General features: G+C 34.7%; 1 protein-coding gene and 2 long non-coding RNA genes across 3 annotated transcripts; all 3 read right to left on the reverse strand.

Annotated features, from left to right (window-relative positions):
- Positions 1-254: 254 nt before the first annotated feature.
- Positions 255-2274, reverse strand: LOC108462915 (glutelin type-B 5-like). The gene is made up of 3 exons (XM_017762828.2): positions 1858-2274; positions 635-1355; positions 255-550 (listed from the first exon to the last, which is right to left on the reverse strand). Exons 1-3 carry the CDS (start codon positions 2051-2053, stop codon positions 397-399), a joined length of 1071 nt encoding a protein of 356 aa, XP_017618317.2. The 5' UTR covers positions 2054-2274; the 3' UTR covers positions 255-396.
- A 9985-nt stretch (positions 2275-12259) lies between these two features.
- Positions 12260-14716, reverse strand: LOC128286744 (uncharacterized). Its single transcript, XR_008277421.1, has 3 exons — positions 14632-14716; positions 14088-14171; positions 12260-12720 (listed from the first exon to the last, which is right to left on the reverse strand). It is a non-coding gene; the product is annotated as an uncharacterized LOC128286744 (long non-coding RNA).
- Positions 14717-18437: 3721 nt separating this feature from the next.
- Positions 18438-20880, reverse strand: LOC128286817 (uncharacterized). Its single transcript, XR_008277504.1, has 3 exons — positions 20816-20880; positions 20267-20350; positions 18438-18898 (listed from the first exon to the last, which is right to left on the reverse strand). It is a non-coding gene; the product is annotated as an uncharacterized LOC128286817 (long non-coding RNA).
- Between the last annotated feature and the right edge of the window lie 2806 nt (positions 20881-23686).

Genomic DNA, 23686 nt, shown 5'->3' on the forward strand with positions numbered 1-23686 from the left:
ACTCAAAAGATGACGAAGTAGGCTTAGAAATTCCTTTGTATTGTCATTTTCCTCTTCACAAATCTCTATAAATAGCCTTTGGTTTCAGCATAGGAGGGACCCACTTACACAATCTAATATTATTTAAAATCGATATTTTTTTCAAATCATATCCTTACACATATTTACTTGCATATTGAATTAATTTGTATATGATTCATTTTAAACTCTAAATTTAACTTTTATAATTAATTAAAAACGATAAAGGATTATAATTTAACTCTAAATTTAACTTTTATTGATAAGTACTAAAGAAACAATAATAAAAGATTATAATTCAAAACTAATTATTACTAATAGAAGCTCAAGCGTATTTAGAGAAACTAGCAGATAGCTAAATGGATGCTTTAGTTTGCTTCAATTAGGTGGTGGGAAAAAGATGGCATCATTGGTCCTCTTGGAGCGGAAAAGTTTCTCTGTCTCAGCAGGAACCTTGAATGCTGCTTGAAGAACTTCTGGTGATATAGCCTTCCATGCCCCAATGCTTCCAGCCAAGTGGGTGAACATAGGGCTGGAAATCAAACCCACAACATGTTAAGCTTCACAATCTGCATATTAATGGAGTTTTAATAGATTTCAAAGTCTTGGAGCTTACTTTGGGGTGGTGATGATTGAGAACCATGACAAACCACCTGGATCAGCAATCTTTGAAACAACAAAGAACCTTGGCACAATCAACAGATTACCTGCTTTCACAATGGTTTCCAGGACCCGTTTGCCGTCCACACCCACCACTTGGAGACGACCGCTGCCCTTAACAATGTACGTTACCTGCAAGGCTGAATCACAAGAAAAGCCCGGGGAGCACATTGCATTGCCTTCCAACCTAACGAGATCGGCCCCGAGACCAACCTGACCCACCAAAGGGAGGTTTTGGGTGTTCAAGAGCACGACATTGCCAGCGTTTTTGATATCGGTATCTAACGGAGCTTCCTCGCAGTTCAAGGCCATTCCTTTGCGGTGATCCGGCTTCGGTTCAGGCATCTTAACATTGGCATCAAGCTTGACAATGCCTTCGCCTTTTTGGTTTCCAATTAAGGCTTTGGCAATGTCATCATCCACATCCCATGCCCTTTTCACAAAATCAGTTGTGAAGCCAGTGAAGATGCCGTTGGAGCCAGTCAAGAAGAAATCAGTGAACTGACCAGGTTTATGGCCTTTTGAGGTATCTCCCATGAAAAGGACCACCAACTCAGTGTCCTCCTTGTTGTACCACCAGGTGATAACACCAAATGGAAGAGCAATTGCATCACCCTTCTTGATTGCAATCACTTTCTCCTCAGATTCAGGGAGAATAATCCCAGCAACACCAGCTCCTACATTTAGAGATCAACACAATCGATTTAATTGCAAATTGAAATTCCAATCAAAACGACATGCTGTCATTGATCGATAATTGTTCCATCTTTGGAACTTGAAAAGCAAAGATTGGATTGATGTGAAACCAACGTTTCTTTTTTGGAAAAAGAAAAGTTGGGTCTTTTTCTACATCAAATAAAAGCAACACAGAAAAGAACAAAAGAATCACACATACAAAGTTTAAAGAAAACAAGATCAATTGGTAAACACAAACACATAAAGACCCTAAAAGAATCACAAGAAGGAATCAAATTTGCAGCCAAACCCCAAACATCATAACAAAGCTTAACGATATACCACACTGAATAACATAAACCAAAAAAGAAAGGGAAAAAAAAGATTTTGAGCATATCCCAACTCTGATCATATATCATAAAATTCAACAAAACTGAAAAAGGACAAAAACCTAGAAACACAAAACGGAAAAAGGAGATGAATTTGTGAGAATAATAATAATACCTTGAAGGACATAAGCGACCATGGAAGAATCAGAGTAACGAGGGAGGGCAAAGCCATTCTTTTCAAGGGCCAGCTTCGCTGCACCAATGTTGCCTTCACGCAGCATAGGGAGTTCATTGGGGCACCAAGAGTAGTAGCTTCCACCATCGTCACCGTACACTTTCTTAGCCAACTTTGGAGAAAGATCAAGCTCCATTTTCTCGATTTCACAGAAAAACTAAAACCCAAAATCCCAGAATGAAAGAACTGAAGCAGTGAAAGTAGTGAATTATTGAGTTGTGATTAAAGGATATTTATAGCCGTGAGATGAAAGATATTTGATTTTAGCTTGATCGTCCATATCCAGAGTCCAATATATTTTGAACTTTTAAAAAGATATCATTCTGTTGTCATTTGTTAACAAACAAGGAAATCAAACGTTAACAAAAATGGGAAGGGAAGTTTTTTTTTTTTTTCTTAACCAAGGTATTCAATGGAGTGATTTATGTCGCTGACGAATTTTAAAATTATATATACATAATATGATAATCGAAATTTTTTATTATTGTTAAGATAAAAGAGACCTTATTATTTCACTTAATCCTGTAATTGTAAAAAAAAAAAGCTATATAATTAGAAATGACAATATTTTAAAATAAATTATAATAAATATGAATATTATTTTTATTTAGTTTTTGGTGATCAATATATACGTTTATTAATTGAGTTTCCTATACCTTACCATTTTGGTAATATGGATATTATTATTACATCAATAAAAAGTAATTAAATCAAGATTTTGAATTAATATATAATAAGGGTTAAAGTTGAATAATAATATGGATATTAAATAGAAAAATAATCGTTTATTTTAATTAAGATTTATAATTAATAAATAATAAGCTTTATACACCAAAATATTACTTATTACTTACTGTGTGATGCTGGTTTTGAATTCTTCTCATTCTTTAGTGTTATAAAATGCTTGTTGAAAAATACAATAAAAATTAAATTTATCCTTTAAATAAATTATTATTAGAATATATGTAAGAAAAAATTTAGATCAAAGCAAAATTATAGTTTCTTTTATTCTTATCAAATATAAAAATAAGGGTTTTACCTATATAATATAAAATTTAAAAAATATTGAAATGACATGTTTCAAAAATTATGTATCAAAATGGTACATTCAAAGAGGGAGGTGGAGGGTGGTGCATAGGCGGCACCACCTTAGGATTCTGAAAAAATTTATTAAAAAAATTATTTTAGTAGTGGTGCCAAAGTAATAGGCTATGGTGCTTGTAGACGAAACTTTTCTACAAGTTTCTAGTTTCGACAGATTCCCTCAAATTTACTGAAATGGAACTCGTAGACGTTGAAGACGTGGAGACAATGATCGCTCTTTATTGTATGATTTGGAGTGACCAAAATACACCGATTCACTTATTTGTTGAGTTAGTTGATGTGGAGCCAACTGAAGATTTAACTGCATATGGTGAAGAACATGGAGCTCAAGAACCGTATATGGTGGCTCCAATATCGTATGTTGATAGTGAATCGATCTTAATGTTGCACCCGATATTAATGTGGTTGGTGATGATGGATACGAGAGTAGTGATCATTGTTATCAAAAGGTCGATAGTGATAGTGATTCCGATGTGGACGAGGTCCTTGATGATATTGACGACGAAGATGTGAATGACGATGGAAACATTAACGCGTTTTCATTCGGGAATCAAATTCAACATATTATGATACACAATAATCCTAGGCCACACATGTCGCTCATAGACCCCAACGCGGCACACGTAGTCGAGTTCTCGGAGTACCCTGAAATACTACCTGCTCATCGGCTGGCCGTAGATTTCGATCCTGAGGAGTTGTTCGTAGGCTAGTGATTCAAAAGTAAGGAAGAGTGTGTATTTGCTATTAAGCTGTATAGCATGAATATATCAGTAGACTACAATGTCGCAGTGTCTAAACCGACATTATATATGGAGAAATGTTGGAAGTCAGCGGAAGGCTGCAATTGGCGGGTACGAGCTGCATTTATTCAAAATTCGCAAATGTGGGAGATACGAAAATTTGTTGGGCCTCACACATGCACATTAACACGTATGACATAAGATTATCGAAAACTTGATTCCAAAACTATCTGTACGTGTATCATGCCAATGGTGAAGGACATGCTGACCATTAAAGTTTCGGTACTGATTGCCAAAATGTAGGCATGATTCCAGTTTCGAGTATCTTACCGAAAGGCGTAGATATCTAAACAGATGGCAATTGAGCAATTGTATGGGAATTTCGATGCATCGTATAATGAGCTAAGGGATGGATAGCCGTTATGTGGGAGTAAGTACCGGGGACTGTCATTGAGTTACAGACACGACCTTATTACGGTCCGGATGACCAACTACAATAGGGAAAAAGAATTTTCCATCGGATGTTCTGAATGTTTGATCCATGTCTGCGCGCATTTCCTCCACTGCAAGCCGTTTGTGCAAGTAGATAAGACCTGGCTATATGAAAAATATACACAGATCTTACTTCTTGCGGTTGCTCAATATGGCAATAAGAACGTGCTCCCGATAGCATTTGCCATCGTAGATAAGGAGAACATAAAATCATGGAAATTCTTCTTTACCAATCTGCCGAGTTATGTTATTAGCAACGATAATATTTGCATCATCTTCGATAGGGGAAAGGATTAATTGCCGCCATTAGGCATTCTGGTATGCCATGAAGATTCATTTACTGCATCTGGCACATCGCGATTAACTTCCATCGAGATTATAAGAATGCAGACTGGCGGAGACAAGTTGTGAGAATGGGTAAAGGATAACCTTCTCTTTTTAATATAAGTTTTAATGGTTTAGGGCAATATTGTAACTTATCTTTTCTTAATACATATACAGCGTACGAGCTAGAACCATACATTTTTCGCCAAAGAATGACTCGACTTGAGAGTGACATGGAGGGTCAAACGGACTCATCTTTCTGATAGTGGTTGGGTATCATGGGGCCGTGGCAATAGGCTCAAAATTTCGACGAGGGCTTTCATTATGGTCAAATGACCACAAACTTGGTGGAGGGGATCAACGCTGTGTTGTTGAAAACTCGACATCTTCTGATTTTATTTGTCTTCTTGGCTACATTCTACAAGTTGGCTACCTTGATGCCAAGAATGGGTCAATAATAAGTCGACCAGATGGAGGCGGAGCATGTATTTGTCAAAGATGTTAGGTATGCAATGGTTGTAAACCATCGGATGGCGAGGTCGATGAATGTAGAAGTATATTCACGACTTCTTAAAATATTTCGAGTTACAGAGACCATCGGTCATCAACCCTGTATACCTCCTAGGTCCTATGGAGTTAATCTCCAAAATAGACAGTGCAATTGCAAGAGGTTCTAAACACTTCATTATCCATGTGCGCATGTCGTGGCAGAGTGTGCTAAAGTCTCGCTCAATGTTGAACAATTTTTCAATGATGTGTACACCCTCGAGCACACATTACGTGTCCGAGAGAATGAGTTCCCCGTTCTGCTTGACCTCTCTACGTGGGAGGTGCCTCTAATGACTTTCGAGCTTGTCCCAGACAAAGGGTTGCGAAGGAATCTGAAAGGTCGTCTGCAATCATCCAGAATCCATAATGAAATGGACATTAGGGAGAAATTCGACTGTAAGTGTTGTGGATTATGCAGATTAGCTTGTCATAATCAGAATAAATGCCCGCAGCGAAACTACCATATTGGACAATCATCACGATCGGGTAGGAATTGAGCTTATGTAATCCAATGTACCTAATCTATATTACAAAGTTTGTTTCAATTTTTAATGTTGTAATGTATTTAATTTATATAAAAAATTTATATTATAAAGTTTGTTCTAATTTTTATTATTGTAATGTATTTAATTTATATAACAAAATTTATATTACAAAGTTTGTTCCAATTTTTAATATTGTAATGTATTTAATTTATATTACAAAGTTTGTTCCAAGTTTAGTGTTGTAATATTGTAATGTTGCAATTAATCTAATTTATGACCACAAAGTTTGTTCCAAGTTTTAATGTTTGATAAACCATAATTTATACATATTTTTATCTCACGCTTAACACATTTATGGATGGTTTCTCCTTAGATTTGGTGAATTCGATGCTCGTAATTCTTTAATTTCATGTTTTATACTTAGGTGAGCATAGGAGAGTAAAAATAGCGAGAAACGGGCCGAAAACGGAGAAAATGGACCCACATGGGAAATCAACACGACCTAGACTTCCTCACATGGGTAAGCCACACGGCAGTGTCCATTTGGAAGGATCGAAGTACGACTTACATGGGTAGACTACACGCTCGTGCCTATTTAACAGCCTTGACCACAGGCTGGAGCAATCGCACACGGGCGTGTCACACGGGCATGTCCTTGATGAGCCCAAGTATAGTCCTATTCGAAAAAGGCCACTTTTGAGGGCTCTTAGGCATTCTAAAGCCTATTTAAACACCTGAGGAGGCACTTAGAACAGGGACATGGAGCAGGAGGCAAGGAATTACTTAAGGGAAGCCGATTGATCCATATCAAAAGTCGGATTCATCGTCAAGACTGAAGATCTCCCTTCAATTTCCATTCAGGGGTTTTGGGTTTTCCTTATGTTTTGTATTCATTATTCTTCTGAGATGTTTTCTTTTATAATTATGAACTAAACCCCCTAAATACCTAAGGGGAATGAAACCTAAGACGGATCTTCTTATTATTATCTGAATTGTATGATAAATATTTGACTTGTTCTTAATTATGTGTTCTTAATTCTTGTCTTAATATTCTATGATATTGATTCAAGTTAACGTGCTTATTCAAAGGAGCAAAAGTCTCTGTCTAAGAGTAAATTTGTCATAATTAAGCGAAGTTGGTTGCACGCCTAGAGATAGGGTGATAAGATTTTGCCGGATTAGGGTAAAACCTAATAAGGGGATCCATAGATCAAGTTAATGCAACACTAGGGCGTTAATCAGAAAGAGATTTCAATTAATCAACCTAGGGTTAGACGTTATTAGTCTCAAGAGAGATAATAATATAACTTAGGGATTTCTACAGATCAAGTCAAATGAATAAATCGTCTGATTCAGAGTCAAATAACAAGTGAAGTCTAGGTGGATTTTTCCTTGGTTATTGTCTTAGTCAATCGAGTTTTCCCAAAAGCTTTTCCCCAATTTCTCTCTGTGCACTCTTAGTTTAGTTAATTAGTTTAGATAAACAAATTCGTTAATTTTTAGGCTAGATAATAAAAAGAAAGTAATTACTAGTACTTTTGGTTCCTTTGGGTTCGACAATCCAGTATTGCTAAAACTATACTATTGTTCGATAGGTACACTTGCCTTCATCGTGATAATAGTTAGTTTCAAGAACGATTAATTATAAATTTTTAAAACCTGCCACGAATATCACGTATCAATGTTGCAATTAATCTAATTAAAAAAATACAAAGATTTTCTTTTTCTTGATTTATATTTTTTTAGAATAAAAAAGTAAAAACTTTGTAATATTTAAATTGCAAGAAACCCCTAAAATTGATAGTTTGATGGTGTGGTCATATGGGTATATTTTTGCGAGGGTCGATGTTCACGTTGTGGGTGATCGCGGCGATCAACATCCTCTTCAGTCGCAGGTGGGGTGTGCAAAACGTGGAAGAAAAATCATATGCCCAGAACGCAATCGATGAACTTAAGCCGGAGGATTTGTAACAGCTTGGTTTTAGCTAAATCAAAATAGTGATTTTGGAACCACAAATTTGAGGTCGTAAAATTATTTTAATATTATTTTTGGTGTTTACAGCATCTGAATATATATGTGTGAAAATTTCGTGAGTTAATTTTATCGTTTAATAGCTCAATTTGAGAAAAAGGACTAAATCACGTAAAATGTAAAAAGTTGCATTCTATATGTTAAGAGTGCTTAATTGTTATGGCTTATTAAATGGGAGGTCCTTATGATGTTATTTCACCATTAATAGCTTGAGTGGACCATTATGGACATGTATTAGTTAATTTTCATGTTATTAATCAAGGTTAAAATAGTAAATTGGTTAATAAGTTAATATTAATAAAAACAAAACAAAAATAAGCTTATATTATCCTCTCTTTCACCGAATATAGATAAAAGAAATAGCCATTGAAGTATTTTAGGGTTCGAAACTTGGTAACTTGATTAAGATATGTGCTTTGCTCGGTTTTTGATGATTTTTACGTTTTTGTGATCGTTGCTTTGTGTTCTAGCTAGCCCATGCCTCAATTTTTAAAAGTGTTGATGATTTTGAAAATTTCCATTGATGAATTTATGTGTTCTTGAATGTTTGATGATGGAAAATGAGTATTTGTTGATATATTATCATGTTTTGTAAAGTGATTTTTAGTGAAATTGCATAAAAAGGTTGTGAAAAGTGTAAAATGTGTGGTTAAATGTGAAATATTGATAAATATGGGCTGTTATGGAGCCTATAGATATTCGGCTAGCTTGGATTTAGTTAAAATTGTTGTAAATTGTGTTTTTATGAAAAAAAGACTAAATTGAAAAAATGTGAAATTATAGGGGTTAATGTGTAAAATGTCCCAAATTGTGTGTTTTGGATGAAATTGAATGAATTGAGGAATAAAAGAGTTGATTTTGAATTTATATAGATCAAGAACGAAAGAAAACGGATTTAGATCGTGGAAAATCGAAAGTTGACGAATAGTCGATTCCATTCGTTTATCCTGAATACGAGGTAAGTTCATATGCAAATAAATTCTTTAAATTGAATTGTATGTGTTTACTTGCCATTGAATTTTTATGAATGTGGAACGAGCAAATACGAGCAAGAAACAATGAAGTTTTGATATCCAAAAGTCTCGTACGAACCTAGGAATAGTATAGGATGCGAATGTCATGACATTAAGTTATCGAGATATGATTACATCTAAGACCATGTCTGGGACATTGGCATTGTATTGAGATTACGTGTAAGACCATGTCTAGGACATTATCATCGTTAATCGATTTCGTGTAAGACCCTGTCTGTGATAGTGACATTGATATGTAATAACATGTAAGACCATATCTGAGATTTGACATTGTATGAGATTATGTGATTTCCAAGTATCTTTAACGATTCCAAATTGTTCAATAGGCAAAGTGAAGTCGAGAAAGAATATGTGAATGAGACTCAGGTACGTACGGAATTCATACGAGTATTAAAAAGGAAAAGTATTTGATAAACTTGATTAAGACATTGAATTTATATTCAATGAGAAAGGTTTGTAAATCTGAATGTGATTAGCTATGTTTAGCATATTGAATTGATATGCAAATATTCATGTGATGACTTTATTTGTATATGGCTTACTAAGCTTTTAAAGCTTACTTTGTGTGTTTTTCCCATGTTTTATAAATTATCGAAGCTAGCTCAGACTCGAGGATTGTCGGGAAACATCATCACACTATCGATCATCTCGTTGGTACTTTTGAAGCTTTGTATATATGGTATATGTCATGTATATGCTATTGTTATCTTGGTATGTTTTAGGTTGTGATTATAGCCATGAGATTTGTCTTGTAAATGTTGGATTATGGCCATTTAAGTTGGCTTAAATTATATGTTTGATAAATGATATATGTGGTGTATATAATGTCCTAAGTGCGGCTTGTTTGGAATGGTGTTATGGATGCTCTTTTGGATAGTTATATGTTGTGGTATTATTGCTTGGAAGTGGTATATTTTGCTATGATTTAAGGATGATGAATTGATATGTTTGAGAAACATGATTTGGTTGATAAAAAGGTAACTCTTGATGATTTTGGCATATTAAATTGGTATGTTTTTGAATATGGATTTGAGTATTTGAAATGGTTGTGGATAGATGGTATGATGTGTGAATGGAATAACATGTTTTGGTTGCTAAAATATGTATTGAAATGGTATCATATGGGTTGTTTTGTGTACATGTGAGTAGGGTGGCAAGTTGACTTTTCAAATGGCCAATATTTGTCCACACGGGCGTGTGTCTCAGCCGTGTGCAACACATGGTTATGCTAAACGGCCGTGTGTCCCCTAGGGTACCTTTCGAATTAAGTCAGTATACCCTACAGTTTTGACACGGCCAAGGCACACGGGCGTGTCTGTTGGCCATGTGTGGCACACGGGTTAACACATGGGCATGTGGTCGGTCGTGTGATCCAAGTCAGCAACCTCCCTGATTTTCCCACGGCGATGGCACACAGACATGTCCTCGGCCGTGTGGTACAAGTCAATATGTATGCCCTGTTTTCACACGGCCTATGACACGGGCGTGTCTGGTGGCTGTGTGAGGCACACGGCCTGTTCACATGGGCGTGTGACCCTGAAATTAAAGAAAATTTTCTAAGTTTCCTAAAGTTTGCATATGTTATCAGTTTTGTCCCGAACCACTTCTAAGCATGTTTTAAGGTATCGTAGGACCTTACATGGGACAATGTGTTTGATATAAATGGATTTTGATTATGATTGCATATATGTATGTGAATGATGTGTGTTATCTTGTAATGCATTGTAACCCTATTCCGGTGTCGGATACAAGTTAGGGGTGCTACAGGAGTGTTGTACTGCGGTGGTACTGGACTAAAGATATCAAACCCAGAATGGTATCCGTGTCCTGATGTGCCTGGGAAATAGTCATTGACCCGCAACTCCGGATGATAAGAACTATTAGTGAAATGTGTATGCGACCGCTCGAGCTCAAGCTCGAGCTTGGGCTCTGGCTCTGGCTCAGCCTCTATATCGAGCACTAGCTTGTATGCCCCAAGTAGATGTATGTGCGAAGGGACTACAGTTGACTGCCCACAAAGTAGATATGGTTTTCCCGTACTAGAGTACCATTATATGTACTTTAACGATGGCTGTAAATCAGAAGAAATATTCATCTGAGGTCTCCGTGTCATCCAATTATCCCACACTACAATATATTTCTGGTGTACAACCCTCCAACTATTTCTATGTTTTCCTCTCTCGTTAATACCGTGACTCTTCCCTAACTGCATTGGCAGATTTGGGATATACTAGATGCAACCAAGTTACTGGAGTATTCAATCCCCGTTATACCACTCGACTATTTAGAAATTGATAATTGGTGCGTTAATGCACCATAAGTGAGAATGAATGTGGGCAGACGAGGGTATAATAGCCGCAATTTCTGCTCTCCGATACGACATCTAGATAAATTGCATGATTAATAACATGGTTAAAATTTAACACGGTTTGATTAAGATATACAAAGTAATTACATGTCGCGAATATTGGAATAGCTTACCCCTTTCCTGGTATGTTTTTCAATCATCAGACGATATATCGGGATAGTGTACGACTTCCCGATACCCGGATAAAAACTCCATCTACGAAAACAAATTACATGTTAGAATAGTATCGTTAGAATAGTATCATTAGAAAAAAAAAGTCAATTAATTGCTACAACAAGTTAAATTTTATCACATGTTCACTAGTTGAAATACGTATTCTTGGTGCCTAACTGATGCCAAGAATGACATCCGATAAAGAGCCCATAACTACAGCAATATAAGGCATCAGGCTTTGTCGTTTGACAAAGCTCACGATACAACATAGGCAGAACTGCGAAACCTCAACTATACGAGCGAACATTCTTCCTAATAGGGGTAAATACATCAAATGAACCCTGTTGTTGTTCGCATCCGGCATCAGTACACCCCCTATAATATGCATAATGTACGCTCGAGTTGCGTACATCACCTCATGCTCAGTGGCATTAATTGATAAATGTTCAAAATTGGCTTTCAGCCATGAAAATCTCAAACCCATAAATTTGGACTCAGCATCGTTGCGCGAGACTCCTAGTAGGCTATAACAAAGGGCAGCCGGCTCAGCTATCGTACTTAAGCCTGTTACGGCACTCCCATCTATTGGAAGCCCAAGTTGCAATGCAACATCCTCCAGAGTGACAGTGCATTCACCACACGGCATTTAAAAAGTGTGGGTCTCCAGGCGCTAATGCTCGACCTGTAACACCCCTCGCCCGCATCCGACGCCGGGACGGGGTTCGAGGTGCTACCTGACTTTTACTAACACTTCCATACTAAACAGGGCCATGAAATCTCAAATAATTAAAAACTTTTCTTTTCACATGCAATTTGTCTCTTATGCGAGCTTACGAGGCCCAATACATGCATTCGGGGCGGTTCGGGACCCAATCGAGAACTCATGAAAAACTTAGAAAAATCTCTTGCGTTAAGGCTTCACGCCCATGTGCTCGAGCCATGTGGCCAGAAATAGTCTAATTATCAAGCCTTTTGTCACTCTCACACCACATGCATAGATACATACTTATCCAATAACATACAACGTGGCATAAATGAGCTCTTAAACATCTACAAACATGTTATGCTCAAGTTATTTTCTTATGTAATAAATATTATAGAATTTGCCCATATCATTACCACATACTAGACATAACTATCATTACATCACAAACCATTCATGAAGCATTATTAACTATTTACCAATCACTTAATCCTGCATTAGTTACTAGCTCATCAATGAATCTCAATTCAATCTCTAGGCATACATGTTGTAAGCCACATCACGAGAGATAATAACATACATGCATAAGAATAATCATATGGGCCCATAATGTCATTAGCCGACATAGGCCAATTTACATGACTAATACTACCTTAATAACAAGCCAATGCCTTTGGCTAAATCATAATATTACATACTCACATTAAAACCCTATACATGCCATAGACTCGAATCACTTGAGTTTACTTACTCCGATAACGTTACCTCGATAGGGTGATAATATCTCTGACGGCCTCCAACCCGAGCTAACCTGGAACTCTAGAAAACATGGGAAAGAAGGGGGGTAAGCTTTCGTTTAGTAAGTTCATATGAAAACAATTAGCAACTCATTAACTTATTTTATCAATGTTTACAACATATTTTCAAGTTCACTACAAGCTGTCTTTCTGAGCAATGGTCACTAAATTATTTATATCTGGAGCTACGAAACTCCGAATTAAGTTCCGTTAATTTTCCCTGAAACTAGACTTATTTTCCTTTCTTTCATAAAATTTCCAGAATTTTTGGTTAAGCCAAATAGTACAGTTTATTAGTTAAAGTATCCCCTGTTTCAGGGTACGACCACTCTGACCCCTGTGCACTACAAACCGAATTTCTCCTGTACAAAATTCCAACGACCATGCTTTTTATTTCCCATAAAAATAGACTCAATAAGGAATACATTCATGTAAGGTATAGCTCTTAATAATTTTTGTACAATTTTTGGTGAATTTCTAAAGTTAGAACAGGGGATCTCGAATTCATTCAGACCCTGTTTCACAAGAATTCAAATATCAAACAATATGGAATTCTTTTTCTTCCTCTGTTTCTTTCATGTGAAAATAGACTCATTAAGCTTTAATCCCATATTTTATTCTGCCCCTAACTCATTTTCCACTATTTTTAATGTATTTTCAAAGTTACACTACTGCAGTAACTCAAATCTATCAAGGCTAAATTACTCATTCATGATCTTACCACCTTATCGTTGTTGTATCTATTTTCAACCCGAGGGTTAAGTACATACCTGTCCAAAATGTCCATTTTACAATACTTACCAATACGTCACCTACATCTTAAGTGTTCTTCCATTCCACTAGAAATTTTACCCGTTGAACACATCGGAATATAACTCGGATACATGGATAATTTGCACATAAGTGCCATATTTGTAGCCAAGCTACCATGTAACCCGCCCATAAGTGAACTCGGACTCAACTCAACGAGCTCGGGCGTTCGCATCCATAAGTGAACTCGGACTCAACTCAACGAGCACGGATGCCTAGTTACATCTCACGAACTCGGACTCAACTCAACGAGTTCGAACATTCGCATCCATAAGTGAACTCGGACTCAACTCAACGAGTTCGGATGCTCAACCATCCTAGTGACATGTCACTTGTATCCTAATCTATTCCTAAGGTTCAAACGGGATTTTCCTCGAACACATATCCTTGCCATCTTCCGAAAATACCGAAACCAGTACTCGGTAGTACTTTATATTTAACAGATAATACACATAACTTGCATTTTATTCGAAAATAACCACAAAGCATATATTTCATGATAAAAATCAGCATGTCATATATTTAACATCAATAACTTAAAAATAACAATTATAATACATTATTTACACATGAACTTACCTCGATACCACAAATGTGAAAATGACATACTCGTCCATAAATCGATTTCTTTCCGTTCTAGGTCCAAGTCTCAATTTTCATCATCTATAACATCACATTTAGCCTACCAATCAGTCACAATATTCATATGGGTCTAAAAATCATATTTTTACAAATTTTCATTTTGACCCCTAAACTTTTGCATATTTGCACTTTTGCCCCAATGCTCGTAAATTAATTTTTATTCAATTTCTATAAGGTTTAAGACATGCTGAACATTTTCTCTTCTATGGAAACTCCAAATTCTCACTAATTCACACACTTATGACCAATTTGTAACTTTCACAATTTAACCCTTTTGACATTTTTACCGAAATTCATTGAATAAAACTCATATTTAACACATCAAACATTCATTATCCACTATAAATCATCAAAACACAACCATATCATGAATGGGTAAATTTTAAACTCTAATTTCTCTTCAATCAATTGGTAGAAATAGAAAATTTAAGCTTCGGGATCTCAAAATACGAAAATCATTAAAAGCGGACAAAAACCGTACCTATATAAGCCATAGAAGCTTGGCTGAATGGAGCTCATCCATGGCTGCCATTTTCAGTTCTTTCCACGGTTGAAGAAGAAAGAATGGAAAAAAATGATAGCTTTTATCATTTTTGTCTTATTAGATTATTTTAATTAATTTACAAAATTACCCTTTTATTTCAACCAAATTTCAAAATACCAAACAAATATCCATTCACTAACTTATTAAAGGAATAATTGTCACATAAGGACTTTCAATTTAAAACTCATAACAATTAGGCACCTCATATATAAGGAACTCAACTTTTGCACTTTTTACAATTTAGTCCTTTTGACTAAATTGAGTGCTCAACCGTCAAAATTTTCGAATGAAATTTTTACGAAATATTTTCATAAATTTATAGACTATAAAAATATAATAAAATAATTTTTTTTTCGTCGGGTTTGTGGTCCCGAAACCATTGTTCGACTAGACCCAAAATCGGGCTATTACATTTCTTCCCTTTAGGGATTTTCGTCCCCAAAATCTTACGAAAAAGTTGTTCTCTACTTTCACGAGTCACTTATATCTTTTTCTCACAACTTACAAAACAACTCCACACAAGCTCATACTCAAGATTTCCTATAGCTTTTCCATAGTTGAGGTATAAACCTCTGAGCTCAATTTGAAACACCTGAGACCGACATTCTTGGAACTATAAACTTAGAAACATACAACTCAGTCATATACATTGAATAATATATCTGTACATACTAAAATAATCATGCAAACTTCCATCATCAATCTTTCACAATTCAACTTGCATCTCTCCTTTTCCGGAAATGAGAGACATCCCGATCTGAAATTCATAATGATCCTTTCTCATTTTCTTCCCATTGTCATCACTGACAATAATAATCTCGAATACATTTGATATTCGGCTTTACCCTATAGACAATTCGACATCCTTTTTTGAACGAATAAACAAGATACTGCTGTGAACTCTGTACTCAATTCTCTGTATACCTAGAGTTTCTCAGTACTGAAATCTTACTCTGAATTAATAGTAATAGAAACCAGAAATCAAATCCTCCCTGCAATTCCAAATTAAAAGTCGAATCATGCTGTACTTGTTTAATTTACCACTTATAGCCACATTTCTATACTCTGATCATCAACTGTTTAGAAACTTTACTAACATGAATCAAATGATTCCAACTTCATAGATGTGGTCTTTTTATTAATCAGGATAACTATACTTATAACATCTCTCGAACAAGAGAAATCCAACTAATATGTTTCCATAACATACTTTCAAGAATAAAACCCCATCATTTCTGACTGTACGACTACTTACCAAGGAACACGTAACGGTATTCTCGAACTAGAGAATAAACTTAAATGCACATAACTCAGATTTACTTTTGCAGAATAACCATTCTTTACCCCAGAAATTTTAAAGAAATCTCGACACTGAAATCCCCACACTTCTATGATCGAGGCGAAGCTTAATCATAATGATTCTAATATCGCAAGTCAAAGATTACTCGTAAAGATAAACCAAGCTTGATAATTCTCGAAACAAGAACGATAGAAAAGCCAATATAAGAAATTCCAAGATATAAAGACTATACCAGAAATCTGAGAATATAATCCAGAAGAAAATAATAAAGATGATCCAAAAAAAAATCCTCGAGAAAACCGAAGGAAACTACATGTCAGTATGCTTTAGAATTTCTCATAATAGAGATAATATAATTCTCGCATATATAAACCATAATCAATAGAACATCGAATAATCTTACATAGATTTTCTTGTCAACTTCATTCCAATATATCGAATAGAAATCAAGAGATGGGGAAATGTAGATCATAACTAATCGGACCAATAGAACTTTTCATCTAATATCACAGTCTCTCAACATCCTCACACAATAGAATTCCCACTCGAAAGGGATAACCATACGTATTCCCCAGAATAGAGGAAAACATAGAATACTCAGAAGAGAAAGATAGCCATCACTTTTGTTTAATTGAATTCGTCATACTCAGACATCTGTGCAAGTCCGACATTATTTCTCTAACTAATTCTGTCTTCACTAATCTCATACTATTCCATTTTTGTACTCTTCAGTTTCACTTTTGCAAGCTTATGCAACATATTTCTCGAGAATCTCATCGTATAAATCTATTCTGGTAAGGGGGCGAAGATTGTAAAGCCTCTAAACTTTTGACTTTCAAGCAAATACATATTCAACAACAGTATAGCTTTACGCATATTGATTCAAACATTTCAAATTTCCAACTTGTTATAAACACATTTTCACATATCTCAGTAATACATGTAACTTTATTTCATGCGAATATTAGCTAAATATAAGTGAATTTATCATAACTCAAACTTTCATTTCCTTTTCTCAAATTACCCTTAATGTTTTATCAAATTCCCATATTTAGTCTTAATCACTTGCCAATATTTATCAAATTGGAGAACGTCTTATGGTTTTGAGTACATCGCTTACTTGATGCCATAGTTCAACTATGGTCTTGTACTAGCTCTCATCCATCGTGTCAATGCCGTGTCCTGCATGGTCTTACATCGACACATGTAACCGTTTCGACGCATGTCCCGGACATGTCTTACACTAGCACATCTCGTAGTCGACGCATGTCCCGGACATGTCGACATCGGCTATCATCTCGAGGCCGATGCATGTCCCAGACATGTCTTACACTAGCCCTCGTCTCAATGCCGATGCCATGTCTCATACATGGTCTTACACTGGCACACAAATCTCATGTATTGCCATGGTCCAACCATAGTCTTTTCCGTCAATTCATTAGTGAACGATCGTACTCATTCCCTGCGTTCCACCCAATTTGATCTTTCATTACAACTTTCATGCTATTGTGACATTTATGATTCTGTAACTGAGATTATAAAGCATAACATTATTGCATATTGACTTCATCAATCTAGACATAAATGTCAACCTCATGTATATACTGATTATTAATCATGCAATAAAAGCATTCATACATACATTCTGTCATTTCAAGCAAATTTCTTTCTTTTCCTAAACACTTGGCCAAATCAAGTTGGACATTTAACATCGTATGAATACTAACATGCATAAAAGCGCTTTTCACAACTTAAGCGTGTTTTACTCCACTATTTCACATTCTTTATCTCAAGAGTATCACATAATGAAAACTAGTTCATATAAAAAAAATCATGGATTTCTTTTCATACCTTTCCAAATTTTCAGCATATCATAAGCATGATTCAATAATCTCAACTTTACTCTTATCTCTATCAAGATTTACTCGGTTGGAACTCATTCTGTCTTAATCAACAGTTTTGTTAGGTAGAGAGATATCACACTATCACGAGTAATACTATGGCATGTATAACTAGACTCTCTTACGCTAGGTTAGTCCAGAACCGACTAAACCATGCTCGATACCACTAAATGTAACACCCTCGCCGCATCCGGACGCCGGGACGGGTTCGAGGTGCTACGACTTTTACTAACACTTCCATACTAAACAGGCCATGAAATCTCAAATAATTAAAAACTTTTCTTTTCACATGCAATTTGTCCCTTATGCGAGCTTACGAGGCCCAATACATGCATTCAGGCGGTTCGGGACCCAATCGAGAACTCATGAAAAACTTAGAAAAATCTCTTGCGTTAAGGCTTCACGCCCATGTGCTCGAGCCATGTGGCCGAAATAGTCTAATTATCAAGCCTTTTGTCACTCTCACACCACATGCATAGATACATACTTATCCAATAACATACAACGTGGCATAAATGAGCTCTTAAACATCTACAAACATGTTATGCTCAAGTTATTTTCTTATGTAATAAATATTATAGAATTTGCCCATATCATTACCACATACTAGACATAACTATCATTACATCACAAACCATTCATGAAGCATTATTAACTATTTACCAATCACTTAATCCTGCATTAGTTACTAGCTCATCAATGAATCTCAATTCAATCTCTAGGCATACATGTTGTAAGCCACATCACGAGAGATAATAACATACATGCATAAGAATAATCATATGGGCCCATAATGTCATTAGCCGACATAGGCCAATTTACATGACTAATACTACCTTAATAACAAGCCAATGCCTTTGGCTAAATCATAATATTACATACTCACATTAAAACCCTATACATGCCATAGACTCGAATCACTTGAGTTTACTTACTCCGATAACGTTACCTCGATAGGGTGATAATATCTCTGACGGCCTCCAACCCGAGCTAACCTGGAACTCTAGAAAACATGGGAAAGAAGGGGGGTAAGCTTTCGTTTAGTAAGTTCATATGAAAACAATTAGCAACTCATTAACTTATTTTATCAATGTTTACAACATATTTTCAAGTTCACTACAAGCTGTCTTTCTGAGCAATGGTCACTAAATTATTTATATCTGGAGCTACGAAACTCCGAATTAAGTTCCGTTAATTTTCCCTGAAACTAGACTTATTTTCCTTTCTTTCATAAAATTTCCAGAATTTTTGGTTAAGCCAAATAGTACAGTTTATTAGTTAAAGTATCCCCTGTTTCAGGGTACGACCACTCTGACCCCTGTGCACTACAAACCGAATTTCTCCCTGTACAAAATTCCAACGACCATGCTTTTTATTTCCCATAAAAATAGACTCAATAAGGAATACATTCATGTAAGGTATAGCTCTTAATAATTTTTGTACAATTTTTGGTGAATTTCTAAAGTTAGAACAGGGGATCTCGAATTCATTCAGACCCTGTTTCACAAGAATTCAAATATCAAACAATATGGAATTCTTTTTCTTCCTCTGTTTCTTTCATGTGAAAATAGACTCATTAAGCTTTAATCCCATATTTTATTCTGCCCCTAACTCATTTTCCACTATTTTTAATGTATTTTCAAAGTTACACTACTGCAGTAACTCAAATCTATCAAGGCTAAATTACTCATTCATGATCTTACCACCTTATCGTTGTTGTATCTATTTTCAACCCGAGGGTTAAGTACATACCTGTCCAAAATGTCCATTTTACAATACTTACCAATACGTCACCTACATCTTAAGTGTTCTTCCATTCCACTAGAAATTTTACCCGTTGAACACATCGAATATAACTTCGGATACATGGATAATTTGCACATAAGTGCCATATTTGTAGCCAAGCTACCATGTAACCCGCCCATAAGTGAACTCGGACTCAACTCAACGAGCTCGGCGTTCGCATCCATAAGTGAACTCGGACTCAACTCAACGAGCACGGATGCCTAGTTACATCTCACGAACTCGGACTCAACTCAACGAGTTCGAACATTCGCATCCATAAGTGAACTCGGACTCAACTCAACGAGTTCGGATGCTCAACCATCCTAGTGACATGTCACTTGTATCCTAATCTATTCCTAAGGTTCAAAGCGGATTTTCCTCGAACACATATCCTTGCCATCTTAGAAAATACCGAAACCAAGATTTTCGGTAGTACTTTATATTTAACAGATAATACACATAACTTGCATTTTATTCGAAAATAACCACAAAGCATATATTTCATGATAAAAATCAGCATGTCATATATTTAACATCAATAACTTAAAAATAACAATTATAATACATTATTTACACATGAACTTACCTCGATACCACAAATGTGAAAATGACATACTCGTCCATAAATCGATTTCTTTCCGTTCTAGGTCCAAGTCTCAATTTTCATCATCTATAACATCACATTTAGCCTACCAATCAGTCACAATATTCATATGGGTCTAAAAATCATATTTTTACAAATTTTCATTTTGACCCCTAAACTTTTGCATATTTGCACTTTTGCCCCAATGCTCGTAAATTAATTTTTATTCAATTTATATAAGGTTTAAGACATGCTGAACATTTTTCTCTTCTATGGAAACTCCAAATTCTCACTAATTCACACACTTATGACCAATTTGTAACTTTCACAATTTAACCCCTTTTTGACATTTTTACCGAAATTCATTGAATAAAACTCATATTTAACACATCAAACATTCATTATCCACTATAAATCATCAAAACACAACCATATCATGAATGGTTAAATTTTTAAACTCTAATTTCTCTTCAATCAATTGGTAGAAATAGAAAATTTAAGCTTCGGGGATCTCAAAAATACGAAAATCATTAAAAGCGGACAAAACCGTACCTATATAAGCCATAGAAGCTTGGCTGAATGGAGCTCATCCATGGCTGCCATTTTCAGTTCTTTCCACGGTTGAAGAAGAAAGAATGGAAAAAAATGATAGCTTTTATCATTTTTGTCTTATTAGATTATTTTAATTAATTTACAAAATTACCCTTTTATTTCAACCAAATTTCAAAATACCAAACAAATATCCATTCACTAACTTATTAAAGGAATAATTGTCACATAAGGACTTTCAATTTAAAACTCATAACAATTAGGCACCTCATATATAAGGAACTCAACTTTTGCACTTTTTACAATTTAGTCCTTTTGACTAAATTGAGTGCTCAACCGTCAAAATTTTCGAATGAAATTTTTACGAAATATTTTCATAAATTTATAGACTATAAAAATATAATAAAAATAATTTTTTTTTCGTCGGGTTTGTGGTCCCGAAACCACTGTTCCGACTAGACCCAAAATCGGGCTATTACACGACCAATACAGATATTAAATCGTACCGCAAATCAAAAGTCTGGATAAATGCTGCTGACCCGAATCCAGCTAACTCCAAGTATGACATCAGTCGTTCATCTAAGGAATATCCTAAACCATTCACTTGACCCATTAATGCGCGGTACGGGCCCTGACACTATTAAATTACAAAAAATAGTTATAATAACATAATTTATTTCTATAAATGACGTAGATCTTTTTTAAGTGAACTCGTGATTAACAATAACAATATGTTACCATATTATTAACTGTGTTTGATTTGTGACCATCATTCTTAATCAATGAACCCATTGTGATACCTGCAACTTCAAAACAAATTTGGTTATTAATTTCAAAGTTTGATGGATTTTAAATATTTATCAAAATACCTAAATTTTATATATTGCTTTTAATTACAAAAAAATACCAAACAGTTTTGTCCACATCATATTTTTTGCTATACTACATTAACAAAATAAATATATCTTATAAATTCCAACTCAAACTCCAACTCAATGGTCTCATTCACAAATTCCATATCAATAGTCTCATCTTTTACTTACATAAAAATAAAAAAATATATTAAAATAATCAAAATAACATGCCAAATAAATTAATAAAAATAAATCTAATCAACCTAAAACACACATAACAAATAAATTACATAAAAATAAAACATTATTTGTAAATAACATAAATAGGCTTTTTACTTTAATAAACATTAAAAATAAACAATGAATGAATGAAAATATAAAATAAATACAAACATACCTTAATAGCTCTTTTTAACCAAATAATACCTTCAAAAATAAAATTAAAAATTAAATTGAATTAAATCAACAATAATAAATACAAAAACAAATTAAATTAACATTAATTTATAAAAATACATTTTCTTAAACACCTAATCTTCCTAAACAACAAACTCTCATTTCCTTTTCTATTTATTTTTTTTTCCTTCTCTTTCTCCTTCCCTCTCTCTATTCTGCTTCTGTAATATCCCAAATTAGGGCCTAATCGGAATAGTGGTTTCGTGACCACAAATCCGAGATAGAAATAATTATTTTATGATTATTTTGAGGTCTATGATATGATTGCATGATTGTGTGAGAAATTCGTGAAGAAATTCTATGCATAAAGTGCTCAATTTGAAGTTAGGGACTAAATTGAATAAGTTGCAAAACTTGCATTCTAGAAGTTTCTAGTATGAAATTGCTTTGAAATATTAATTAGGAGGTCTTAAATAGAAATTTGACCAATTTATAAGTGATGGAAAAGATTTGGACATAGATGGAATTTTTGATAGTTTAGTAAGGAAGGGCATTTTGGTCATTTAGGGGTAAAATGAATTAAAATACAAAATTAAAAGCCAATTTTGCTCATCTTCTTCACCATGGACGTGTATACCAAGGGAGACTCCATGGCTAGGGTTTCCAAGCTTCCAAGCTCGATTGTAAGTCCGTTCTAGCCTCGTTTTTAATGATTTTTACGTTTTTGGAGTCCCGGTAACTTGATTTAGCTTATGCTAGCAATTATTCAACCTAGGGTTCATATTTGGAAAAATACCCGTAGGTGAAATTTGTGTATTTTGATGTTTTATGATAGAATATGAGGTTTTAAATTATGTTAGACAACTTGTGCTATTCGGTTTTAAGTGAAAACGAGCAAAAGGGCTTAATTGGTAAAAATACCTAATAGTCATAAGTACATGTTAGAGTGAGAATTTGATGTTGCCATAGAAGGGAAAAATGATCAGCATGTCATAAAACATAAGAAAATAGGATGAAGTTTAATTTCTGAACCTTGGGGCAAAAGTGCAAATATGCAAAAGTTTAGGGGTCAAAATGAATATTTTTAAAAATATGATTTTTGGACCCGTATGAATAGTTTGACTAATTATTAGGCTAAATGTGATATTATAGATGAAGGAAATCGAGATTCGGGCTTAAATCGGGAAAATACAAGGTTATGGACTAAAATGGTAAATTGCTGTTTCTGGATCGAGGTAAGTTCGTATGATAATAATAATGAAATGTTATGTTTGAATTATATTTCTTACTATTATTGCATATATTTTATGATTTAATATATTGGAAAAGTTGATGGAATGGTGTTTATGATGTGGAAATACGACATGAAAGAATGTTACATGAAATGCAAGAAAATGAAGATACATGACAAGTGATATATGAAATATGTGATATATGTTATGTAAATTCTTAAAAGCTGATTTGATATTTGAATTGTGTCTTATTATACTATGAATGGACAATTGGTACTATGGATAGTGAGATCGACACTTCGAGTAAATTCGTACATAAATAATATATCGATTCTTTTTATGTTATTATATTTTGATATCATATGAAATGTCGCTGCCTATCAAATGGTTAT

Source organism: Gossypium arboreum, chromosome 13 (assembly GCF_025698485.1).
Source record: "Gossypium arboreum isolate Shixiya-1 chromosome 13, ASM2569848v2, whole genome shotgun sequence".
Taxonomy (NCBI): Eukaryota; Viridiplantae; Streptophyta; class Magnoliopsida; order Malvales; family Malvaceae; genus Gossypium; species Gossypium arboreum.